Source organism: Sciurus carolinensis, chromosome 9, assembly GCF_902686445.1.
Source record: "Sciurus carolinensis chromosome 9, mSciCar1.2, whole genome shotgun sequence".
Taxonomy (NCBI): domain Eukaryota; kingdom Metazoa; phylum Chordata; class Mammalia; order Rodentia; family Sciuridae; genus Sciurus; species Sciurus carolinensis.
In genome coordinates this window covers 82,964,596-82,977,447 of record NC_062221.1, presented here as the reverse complement: position 1 = coordinate 82,977,447, position 12,852 = coordinate 82,964,596, and the positions used below count along the sequence as shown (strand labels likewise).

Sequence of the window (12,852 nt, the reverse complement as noted above, 5' to 3'; positions counted from 1 at the left end):
CTATTCCCACTGGAGACTTTTAATTAAAATCTTGTTCCTATGAAACGAATGAAAGATTGTTTTTAGTAACATGGAAAACAAAAATGATCAGGTTTTATCCTTTAAAATAGCCAGGAAATCCACTACTGAAGTGCCAGTGAAATTACCCTTCGGGCGGTGACTGGGGCTCAGTGGTAGAGCCCTTGCTGGATTGTGTGAAGTCCTGGGTTCAATTGCATCACCACAAAAAGAACAGAACAAAGAGTCAAAAAATAAAAAATGGGTGTGATAGCCCATGCCTATAATCCCGTGATCCTGGAGGCTGAGGCAGGAGGATCGCCAAATTCAAGGCCAGCCTCAGCAAATCAGTGAAACCCTAACCAAGTTAGTGAAACCCTGTCTCAAAAGAAAAAGTGAAAAGGGCTGGGGATGTAGTCTAGTGGTTAAGCATCCCTGGGGTTAGTCTCCAGTTTAAAAAAAAAAAAAAAGAAAACAAGTAAAACAAAGGTTGCACTTTGCTGGATGAGAGGGCACACATCTCTAATCTCAGCTACTTGGGAGGATGAGGTAGTAGAATCACAAGTACAAGGACAGCCAGGTCAATTTAGGAAGGCCTTGTTTCAAAATTTAAAAAACAAATTAATATAAAATAATGCTGGAAGCCAGGTGTGGTTGTACCAGTCTCTTGGGAGGCTGAGCAGGAGAATTTCAAGTTGAAGGCCAGCCTGGCAACTGAATGTGACCCTGTCTCAAAATTAAAAGTGCCAAGCATGTAGCTCAGTGGTGGAGTGCCCCTGGATTCAATCCCTAGCCCAGGGGTGGGGGGGATATATATGCACAGAGAGAGAGCAAGAGAGAGAGAGAGAGAGAGAGAGAGAGAGAGAGAGAGAGAGAAACTGAGGCTTAGAAAGAGAGAAACTGAGGCTTAGAAAAGTTAAGTGGCAAATATAAAATTATCGAGATGGTTATTGTTACAGATGACTGCAATCCAGGACTGCGCATCTGCTCATCTTTGGAGCAATCCTGCTGCTGCTTCAAAACAGTTTTCCTTTCAACCACTCAGATTTGTCAAATTTTGGTGACTGTTTTTGTTTGTTTGTTTACAGTGCTGAGGGTTGAACCCAAGGCCTTGCACATGCTACACAAACACTCTACCACTAAGTAACGTACCCAGCCCCCTCTTATTTTAGAAACAGAAATCATACATTAGTTGGTATACTTTATGCAAAGATCAGAAAATTTATCAAGCCCTTTTCCCCAGGTCTATTCCTCATTGGTCAAATTATTTTCTTTAACATACATATCAATTTCAATTTGGTTTAGATCTTAAACCAAAGAGCTTGGTGGCCTTCTTGCGGTTTTCTTTATGATTGTGCTTCCAAAGTTGGTTGTTTACTGATTGCAAAGATATTCTACTGATCACATTATATAACTAAAGAAACCTTTCTAAAGAATGCCATGTTAGCTGCTGGGTAAACTCTGAACTTCCAATATTAGATACCAAACTATTGACATTGCTTAAAATGTGTAATGCTCTATTTGAGTCAAGACTTTTCTCAAACTAATCCTACTCACTGAAGTGATTTCTGCAGTAGCTTCAGATAGGCATTAATCGAACAACTGAGGCTCACCTTGCACCCTGTATCATCACATTATAGTCACACTGAACTACTTGCAACTTTGAATTTGTCTAAGTTTGTTATAGCCTTGGCACTATTTTCCATGCTGAAAGATGAATTTACCCCTCCTTTCTATTTTGTCAATTCTTCCCTTAAGAAATCTCTTCTTGCTGGGCACAGTGGCACATGCTGGTAACCTCAGTGACTAAGACAGGAAAATGGCAAGTTCAAGGCCAGCCTGGGCAGCTTAGCAAGACCCTTAGCAACTTAGGGAGACCTTCTCTCAAAATAAAAAGTAAAAAGGGTTAGAGATGTGGCTCAGCGGTAAAGCGCCCCTGGATTCAATCCCCAGTACCAGGAAAAAAAAAAAAAAAAAAGAGAGAGAAATCTCTTAGCCCGGTGCAGTGACATGTGCCTGTAATTTAGCTACTTAGGAGGCTAAGGCAGGATCACAAGTTCAAGGACTGCCTTGACAACTTAGTGACACCCTGTCTCAAAATAAAAAGTAAAAGGGCTAGGGTATTGCTTAGTGATAGAGCACTCCTGGGTTCAATTCCCAGTACTGTTAAACAAACAACCAACCAAAAATCAACTTTCTTTAGGACTGGGGAAGTAACTCAGTGTTAGAGTGAGGCCTAGTACACGGGAGACACTGGGCTGGATCTCCAGTACTGCAACAAATACATAAATAAATAAAATAAAATAAATCTCTATGACACCAGTCATCACACGGTACGGTACTCCAGTTGTTTATATGCCAGTATATTCCCCATTAGACTGGAGGCTACTTAGAGGAAGGAGATTTTTGGCTCATCATTATTTCTCTGTAGTCCATATTCTTTGGATGTAGTAATTACACAATGAGTTTTACTCCAGATTCTGTGTTTCCAAGTAGACGCATTAAGCCTTGAAATATATATGCTCTTTTCTTGGGGATAAAGTTACGCAGGTACTAATTTTCTTGAAACTCTTTCCTGACAACTTGTGCTTGAAATAAATGGCTAATTAAGATAAATGTGTATCCTTCCTCTTCCCCAACCCCAAACCAGGTGCCCACCTGGAGTTTATAGAAGCAGACCAGGTAATTACCTCTTAACACAATTGGGGCACAGCATGTTGTCCTCCAGGTACGGGGGTGGAAAATTGCAGGAGGGAAGCAAGAAAAGTGCACTCACTCTCCCTTTTCTCTTTTCAGGTACCCAGGCTTGTCCAGCGTGAAACTGCAGCTGAACCCAACCGTTTTTGTCTGCAGGGAGACTTTTCCCGTGGACCACACACCACCTGACACCTGAGGAAGAAAAGAGATTTAACATGAGCATACCAGGACCACATGCTCAAGTTCAAGACTGATCACAGTCACCTTATTCAAATGCTAGCCCCAAGAAATGAACCCTGCAATTTAATTTCACCTCTACTCTATCCTGTTGCCGGTTAGGAAAGCATGAAAAAAAAAACAGTTCTGTTTCAAAATTAAAGGCCTTGCTAGGTGTGGTGGCACACACCTGTAACCCAAGCTACTTGGGAGGCTGATACAGGAGGATCACAAATTGGAGGCAAGCCTGGACAACTTAGTGGGACCCTGTCACCCTGTGTCAAAATATTGGGTGTAGGTCAGTGATAGAGCACATCTGGACTCAGCACTGAGGAAAAAAACAAAACAACCACAACAAAAACACAACACAAAGCAAAACAAAATAATACGTTAAGACCACCATGAAACAGGTTCAGGGGTGTCAACTTTCATTGCATTTCCTATAATCCTTAGAACATAAGTTTTGTATTATTAACTTATTTTTATGAAAAGGAAACTGGGGACTATTATGTCATTCACTTAACAGATGCCAGGAGATTCAGGGCTCAAACCCATATAGTTGATTTTTATTTTTAATTTATTTATTTGTGGGTGTGTGTTCCTGGGGATTGAATCCAGAGCCTTGGGTACATGGTAGGCAAGCACTCTACCACTAAACTATATTCTCAGCTCTTTATCTTTTCTTTTTTTACTTATTTATCTATTTATTTATTACTGAGGATTGAACTCAGGGATGTTCCACCACTGAGCTACATGCTCAGCTTTTTATTTTAAATCATTTTTTGAGACAGGGCTCACTAAATTGCCCAGACTGGCCTTGAACTTGCAATCCTCCAGCCTTAGGCTTCTGAGTAGCTGGAACTACAGGTGTGTGCCACTGTACCTGGTTTACTTTTTTCTTAATTTAATTGATTGAATTAAATTGGGGTTCAACCCAACTGGTGGTTGAACCCCAGGGTGCTCTACTGCTGAGTTATATCCCCAACTGTTTTTATATTTTGTAATGTGACAGGGTCTCACTAAGCGACTCAGGCTGGCCTTGAACTTGCAATCCCCCTTGAGCTCCTGAGTGGCTAGATTTACAGGTGTGTGCCACTGTGCCCAGCCAAACACTAATTTTAGACATTGCTGGAATTGGCTCTGGAAATCACCAGTCTTTGAGGTGATTTTTTTTTTTTTTTTTTTGCATTTTTTATTGTATTTTACTTTTGATTCGTTGTACACACACGGGGTACGACTTTTCATTTCTCTGGTTGTACACAATGGCGTCACACTCTGATATACTTTACTGGTCTGACTCAGAACAAGCTCTCCACGCAGGGCTTACCATAGGTCTCTGGTGGGGGCCGCACAGTCGCCACCTGCCCGGCACTGGCTGCATTTCTGTCCCAGGAGCCCAATGTCTCCTCCAGGGCAGACGTGGTCACCAGGCTTGTACTGACTTCTTCATAGAGCGCAGGAGGCTCCTCAAGGACAGGCAGCTCCTCCGGTGCAGGGGCCACTTTGGGGGGAGCAGCACCCTCAGGACATATGCTTTCCTTAGAACTTTTCAGGGGCTTTTTCCCCTTGCCCACCTTTGAATTACTTTGTATCAATATCTTCTTCCGGGCCTCTTTTGCTGTGGTAGGAATATTCTGCAAGTAGGGCTAAATGTTAGAAATAGCAACAATAGTAATAAAGATGAAAATGCATTAATGGAGAAAAACTGAAAGCATTCCCTTTAAAAACTGGAACAAGACAGGGATGCCCTACTTTACCACTTCTATTCAACTTCATCTTTGAAATACTAGCCAGAGCAATTAGACAGACCAAAGAAATTAAATGGATATGAGTAGGAAAAGAGGAACTCAAGCTGTCACTATTTGCTGATGACATGATTCTCTATTTAGAGGATCCAAAAATCTCCACCAGAAAACTTCTAGACCTCATAAATGAATTCAGCAAAATAACAGGATATGAAATCAACACACATAAATCTAAAGCATTTTTATTCATAAGCAATGAAACATCTGAAAGGGAAATGTGGAAAACAACTCCTTTCACAATAACCTCAAAAAAAAAAAAAAAAAAGAAAAGTAAAAAAGAAAAAACTTAGGAATCAATCTAAACAAAGAGGTAAAAGATCTCTACAATGAAAACTACAGAACATTAAAGAAAGAAATTAAAGAAGACCTTAGAAGATGGATCTTCCAGGTTCTTGGATAGGCAGAATTAATATTATCAAAATGTCCATTCTTCCAAAGGTGCTATACAGATTGAATGCAATTCCAATTAAAATCCCAATGACATCCTTGCAAGCACAAAGCCCTGGGTTTGATCCCCAGCACCACACACACACACACAAAAAATCCCAATGACATTTCTCATAGAAATAGAGAAAGCAATCATGATATTCATCTGCAAGCACAAAAGACCCAGAATAGCCAAAGCAATCCTGGGCAGGAAGAGTGATGAGGGAGGTATCACTATACCAGACCTTAAACTCTACTATAGAGCAATGGTAACAAAAACAGCATGGTATTGGCATCGAAATAGACAGGTAGGCCAATGGTACAAGATAGAAGACACAGAGACAAACCCACATAAGTACAGTTATCTCATACTAGACAAAGATGCCAAAAACTTATAATGGAGAAAAGATAGCCTTTTCAACAAATGGTGCTGGGAAAACTGGAAACCCATATGCAGTATAATGAAATTAAACTCCTATCTCTCACCCTGTACAAAACTCAACTCAAAATGGATCAAGGATCTAGGAATTAACTTGAGACCCTTCATCAAATAGAAGAAAAAGTAGGCCCAAATCTCCATCATGTTGACTTAGGACCAGACTTCCTTAACAATATCCCCATAGCACAAGAAATAAGAGCAATAATCAATAAATGGGATAGATTCAAACTAAAAAGTTTTTTCTCAGCAAAGGAAACAATCAATAATGTGAAAAGAGAGTCTACAGAGTGGGAGAAAATCTTTTCCACACACACTTCAGACAGAGCACTCATCTCCAAAGTTTATAAAGAACTTAAAAAATACAAAGAACCCAATCAATAAATGGGCTTAGGAACTGTACAGACACTTCATAGAACATATACAAGTGATCAACAAATATATGAAAAAGTGCTCATCATCCCTAGTAATTAGAGAAATGAAAATTAAAATCACCATAAGATTTCATCTAACTCCTATTAGAATGGCTATTATCAAGAACACAAGCAATAATAAGTGTTGGTGTGGATGTGGGGGAAAAGGCACATTCATACATTGCTGGTGGAGTTGCAACTGGTGTAGCCACTCTGGAAAGCAGTGTGCAAAATCCTCAGAAAACTTGGAATGGACCCACCATTTGACCCAGCTACCCCACTCCTTGGTTTATACCCAAAGGACTTAAAATCAGCATACTACAGTGATGCAGCCACATCAATGTTCATAGAAGCTCAATTCACAGTAGTCAGATTGTGGAACCAACCTAGATGCCCTTCAACAGATGAATGGATAAAGAAACTGTGGTATATATACACAATGGAATATTACTAAGCCATAAAGAAGAATAAAGTTATGGCATTTGCTGGTAAATGGATAAAGTTGGAAAATATCACACTAAGTGAAATAGGCCAAGCCCAAACACCATAGGCTGAATATTTTCTCTGATAAGTGGATGACGATATGTATCAAGGTGGGGAGGTGGGGTGGTGGGGTGGTGGGGTGGCGGGGTGGCAGGGTGGCAGGGTGGTGGGGGAAGAGAAGAATGAAGGAACTTTGGATGGTGTAGAGGAAAATGGGGTGTGAGGGGGTGGGAGATGGAAAGATAGAATGAAACAGACAGTATTACCCTATTGTATATGTATGATTACGTGAATGGTGTGAATCTACATTGTGTACAGCCATAGAAATGAAAAGTCGTACCACATTTGTGTACAATGAATCAAAATGCAGTCTATAAAAATAAAAAAAATTAATTAAAAAAAAAAAGAAAGAAAATGCAGTGGTGGTGCTTGCCTTAATCCCAGCTACTCAGAAGACCGAGGCAGGAGGATGGCAAATTTGAGGCCAGCCTCAGCAACTTAGTGAGCCTCTGTCTCAAAATAAAAATAAAACCTGCTGGGGATATAAAATAGTGGTACAGCATTCCTGAGAGTTTTAATACCCAGGACCCAAACAAATCAACCACAACAAACAAACCAAAAAAGTGTATGAGGTCATACAAATGCTAATTAACTTGATTTAGCCATTCTGCAATGTACACCTAATTGACAATGTTTTACCTGATAAACATATACCATTAATATTTGTCAATTAAAACCAAGAAGGGACTGGGGCTGTAACTGGGTCATAGAGGTTAGCATGACTTTTGGTTCAATCTCCACCAGCAAAAAATTAATAAATTAATAAATAAAAATGAAATTTTTAATCACTTTTTGCTATGGCGTGGTTACGTGGAGACAAGGAGACATTGTTTTTAGAACCAGGGAGAAGCAGGATGGAGGGGCTAAGATTGTTCTTCAACTCCTGGTATTGAGTACTGAACTCAGGGGTACTCTACCTCTGAACTACACACCAGTTCTTTTTATTTTTTGGTACCAGGGATTGAACTTAGGGGCACTTAACCCCTGAGCCACATCCCCAGCCCTATTTTGTATTTTATTTAGAGACAAGGTCTCACTGAATTGCTTAGTGCCTCACTTTTGCTGAGGCTGGGTTTGAACTCTTGATCCTCCTGTCTCAGTCTTCTGAGCTGCTGGAATTACAGGCGTGTCCATCACACCCTGTTGACCCCAGCCCCTTATCTTTTTTATTTGGAAAAAGGGTCTCACTAATTTGCACAGGCTGACCTCAAATTTGTGATTCTCTTGCCTCAGCCTTCCAAGTCACTGAGATTACAGGCGAACACGACCATCACTGGTCTCTAAAATTTTAATGTTGAAGTAGCTTATCAGGGTAAGAACTGAACCTTGTACTCTGTCAATTTTCCTTAGAAGAAAAAGTCACTCACCTTTTGCTCTGGGTAAGCATGCTCACAGAGCCTCTTATATGTTTCTAATTTCTAAGACAAAAGAAAAAGAGTTACTATGAGAACAAGGTCCATATTCTTTCTCCCAGCAACAAGTCTCACCCAAAGCCCTCACCTGGCCTTTGGTGCTCAAACGTAACTGCTGGCACCAGGCCCGCAAAATGTCTCTGTGAAGCAAGTTGATTGGTGGCAATTCCAAGGGCAGGGGAGGAATTGGTATCTTTTGGGGAGATTTTTGGCTTTTGGCATCTTCTGCTTTCTTCTTTGGACAGGAAGCTGAAGGAAAATGGAATAGAATTAGCAATAATTAACTTTTGTATCACTTTTCAAAAAAAAAAAAAATCATTTTTAGTTCTCATAGTCCAATCCCCTCATAAAAAGGGTTTGCTAACGACTGACCCCATAGCTTTTGTCGCACAGAACCTCAAACCTAGGACCTGATATTCTACTGAAACTCCCAGTACTCATGACTCATGTGCACCTGTTCCTTTTGAGCCCATCCCACAGAATCCAGGTGGTTGCACATCCATCCTTGGGGAATTATTGAAGTCTTCCAGTTGGGATCACAAATACTCAGTGACATCTTTTTTTTTTTTTGTACTGTGGATTGAACCCAGGGTCACTTAATCACTGAGCTACATCCCCAGCCTTTTTTTTTTTGCTCAGGGCTTTGCTAAATTGCTGAGACTGATCTTGAACCTGCAAACCTCCTGCCTCAGCCTCCCCAGCTGTGGGATTACAGATGTGCACCACCACACCTGGCTCAGTGACATCTTTCCTTCTACCATAGAACAAAATAAACACCTGGCGATGCAACACACACAACCACTGACCCTGTAATTCTGCCAACTCCCCCAGTCAGGACAGCCCTCAGGTCTTACTGTATGTATTGTCTCCTTAGCTCTACTGTTTCTGTTCATTCTGCTGCTATGGTACCTCACTCACAGTCACCATTCGGTAGATGTTCCCGGAACACACCTCCAGGACAGACACAGACTGCAATGACACTAATGGTCACTAGGGTTTACTGAGTTTATATTACTGGTTAGGCACAGTGTGGGTGTCTTATCTAATTATTCTATGTCAACCACAACCAACCCTGCGTCCCACCCCTAATCGAGGTTAGGCACGGTCCTTACTTGTTTTTAGAATAAGAAGTGGAGTTTCAAAGAAGGGATTTCAAACTTACAGCTGCCTGTCCCCCAAATCATTTCACACTGAGGTTCTCAACTCCAGGCAGTATTTGAAGTCAAAATGACTATCCCAACCAAGAATGTTGTGGGTGTTTGGAAATAGGAAGGGTTCAGTTTTTGCAGAGGTGACCAAAAGGAGGCTTCATAAGCTAGGCTTCTGAGGAAGGACAGGATCACAGAACACAGGATGGAAATTTCTTGCCTGCTTTTACAATGCCTTTGGGATAATTCTTCAGGCTTCTCGGACCTGAGGAAGTGGGATCGGAGGATTTTTACCTTGGTCATCTTTCACCGATCTTTTCCTTTTTGTCCCCTTTGTTGAAGTGCTTGGTTGACTAGATGCTCCTCCTTCTTCTTGCCACGACTTCTTTGTGCCGCTCCACTGGGGATAGAGGACTGGTCAGTCATTCCTCTGGTGTGACCCTGCACACACCTACCCACTCTATGGTCACTCACAGCCAAGGCCCCCAGTCTCCACCCTTGCCTGGCAGCATGAATTCTCTTTCTTTCATTTTTTAAGAATTTTATACTAGAGATTAAACCCAGTGGGTGGGGGGCTCTACCACTGAGCTACATCCCCAGCCCTTTTTGTTTTTTCATTTTATTTAATTAATTAATTAATTTATTTTTGTGGTGCGGGGGTTGAACCCAGGGCCTTGTGCATGCGAGGCAAGCACTCTACCAACTGAGCTATAGCCCCTTTTTATTTTTGAGGTAGGATCTCACTGAGTTGTCTATGCTGACCTCAAACACAGGACCCTCCTGCCTCAGTCTCCCAAGTAACTGGTATTATAGGTGTGCGTACCCTGCCCCTGCTTCTCTGCATATTACCTTAATATCCAGTTTCATTTTTAAGACAGGGAAGCAATGATGGGGGAAATGAGAGGGAGTCAGTTTGAATGAGAGGGAGTCAGTTTGAAAGTACAAGATAGAATTATAGATATAAGAAGTAGGAAAAAAATAGTCTATTTTGGGAGAAGAAGCCCTTATGTCCTCCCCTCTATTCATCATCTCTCACCCCAAAGATTTTCCCTCTTTCATTCCTTCATTCTTGACTCCAAGTAAATTATTTTCACAAACCATAGCCAGAGGGCTGCTAGCAAAAAATGTTACTTCCCTTAGGTGGGTGACTGTGTTCCCATGAAGATCAGGGCCTGCCAGCCCCGTCCCGCCCATCTCAGCCTGGCCTCAGGCTGCACTCCTTCACCGAGCCCCAGTCACACAATTCTTTGCTTTGCCAAAGCTGTTACTGAGGACTGCCATGAAATCGCAGCCCAGACCTAGCATGCTTCTGTTGACATTCTTAACTCTTCTTTCGAAGATCATCTAAGGGCTATTTCACCTGGGGACCCTTTCTAGTCCCTTCAGTCTGACCTACCATCTATTACCTCATGCTCACAATTTATCAATTGCAATTTTATATGGACATGTGTGACCTGATCAATGCCTGTGGCTGCATTTGATTGTAAACTCCACAAGGGTGTAATTTCTTTCTTTCCCCTTTACTGTAGGCACTCAATAAATATCACTTAATTGAGTTAAAAAGAACAAAGTGCAATGGGAATAAGTTGTTTAATTCAGAGACGCTAATGTATTAAGCCTTAATCTTTGGCGACTTTAGGGCCTTGAGCATGCTAGGTAAGAGTTTTACCGACCCCTGCTCCCAGCTACATCCCCAGTCCTTTTAGAATTTTATTTTGAGACAGGTTCTTGCTAAGTCTCCCAGGCTGGCCTCCAACTTTCGAGCCTCCGGTTTCAACCCCTCACCCCCAGGCGCTGGGGTTACAGGTGTGAGCCACTGTGCCTGACTGAGCTTCTGTTTTACCCAGATATTGGTTTGACTTGTCCTTATTTTCATTCATTTAATCTCCATAAAAACCTCACAACCATGTACTCTGTTTTTAAAATGTAGAAACTGAAGTTCGTGTTCAGTTGACGGAGGACACATCAGGTTAGGGCATATTATTAGAAATTAAACCCTAGGTCGGTTTGTTCCAAATCTTTCCAGTCATCTCCAGGGTGGGAGAAAGGGACAAATTAACATTTGTTTGGTACTACTACTCTGTAGTACTTTCACATTTATATTCAAAATCAACATTTGCATAACCCTTTCACAAAGTACTCACTTCAGGGCCTCACAAAAATCTTAAAATTAAGAATGTTAAAAATAGCCTGCTTCCAGGAAAGAGGCCTCGGGCATGCTCAGGTTTCCCTGCCATGTAGTTTGGACTCTGCATTGCTTGTTCACGGGTCTGGCTTCTGGTCATTCCTCAGGTCTCTGGGACCCTGGGACAAGGAGTTCGCACCCGGCTCCTGTGGCTTAGGGCCAGCCTCTGTCAGAGGGAACTAAGGGGTTTCATGCTTTTCCCTGCCTCAGCTCTTCCTAAAAGCTTCCCCTCCCCCGACCTCCTTTTCTCCTGTGACCATTTCCCTCCAGGCCCAGCAGTGATTCCTCCTGACAAGACAAAGCCTCTCCACAATCACAGCAGGGAGCGTCACTTCCTAGCTGTGCTTTCACTCAAACATACGGGGCTGCAACTGTGTCTACAGCTTTTTAATTTTTAAAAGAATAAAGAAAGAGGAAAAAATTCTAAAGTCCTTCCTTTATCCCCAAAAGAAAGATCAAGGGTGCTCAGAAAGAGAAACATGATACTCAGAAAAACAGAAAACAAACCCACTAAGTTGTATTTACCTTCTTGTCTCCTGAATTCTCCATACTCGGGGAAAAAAAGTTGAAATTGATAGAAAATTCTGCCTCTCAAATGGCCCCTGACCCCAGAGCACTCTGAAATGTCTCCTCCTACTTCCTGTCATCCAAAGTCACTCTTCCTTGTCCCCTCCCCTTGTGCTCCCTCCCCCACAATTTTTTTTTTTTTTTTTTTTTGGTTCTGAGATTGAACCCAGAGGCACTTTACCACTGAGCCACATCCCCAACTCTTTTGTTTTTATTTTTTATTTCTTTTTATTTTGACAGGGTCTTGCTAAATTGCTAAGGCTGGTCTTGAACTTGTGATCCTCCTGTCTCGTCCTGTCCTCCAGCACTGCTGGGATTTCAGGTGTGTGCCCAGTCCCCCCACAATTTCTGAATGTTAAAATTGTGACCTTGCTAATTCATGAGGTCATGATTGTGTGCTGAGTTATTCATGCTTTTCTTGGTCCTTTTCTGTGAACTCTTAACTTTTTATCCAAAGTGTGGTTCAAGAGTCTTTGGGAAGTCAAAGGCTCCTTTGGAAGATTTCTGAAAAAAGAAAAGCAAACATTTGCAGAGACTTCTGAGCAGGATGTGAAGGGATTCAGTGATGGAACTTTTGGAAACAATAAAATTCAGGGACCAGAACTTAAAGAAACTACGTTTTTTCCATTTTTTATGCACGTGACCCAAACAATGAAAACTCTAGCTCTCTATCAGCACTAATAATAACTTAGCATATGCCAACCACTAAAACTAATTTTTTTTTATTATTTTTGTATACAAATGGGATACATGTTGTTTCTCTATTTGTACATGGAGTCAAGGCATACCATTTGTGTAATCATACGTTTACATAGGGCAATGATGTTTCATTCATTATTTTTTTTCCCCTTCCCCCCAAAACTAATTTTTAAAGTCTGTAATCTCGGTGGCATGGGAGGCTGAGGCAGGAGGATAGCAAGTTCAAAGCTAGCCTCAGTAACTTAGTGAGTCCCTAAGTTAATTTAGCAAGACCCTGTCTCAAAATAAAAAATAAATGGAACTGGGGT

The 12,852-nt window shown here is 41.5% G+C and overlaps 1 protein-coding gene across 1 annotated transcript; it reads right to left on the bottom strand.

Annotated features, from left to right (window-relative positions):
- Dppa4 (developmental pluripotency associated 4) lies at positions 1-11,827 on the bottom strand. The gene is made up of 8 exons (XM_047565492.1): positions 11,804-11,827; positions 9,388-9,493; positions 8,034-8,194; positions 7,901-7,951; positions 4,238-4,556; positions 3,956-3,983; positions 2,688-2,879; positions 1-37 (listed from the first exon to the last, which is right to left on the bottom strand). Exons 1-8 carry the CDS (start codon positions 11,825-11,827, stop codon positions 1-3), a joined length of 918 nt encoding a protein of 305 aa, XP_047421448.1.
- Positions 11,828-12,852: the final 1,025 nt, after the last annotated feature.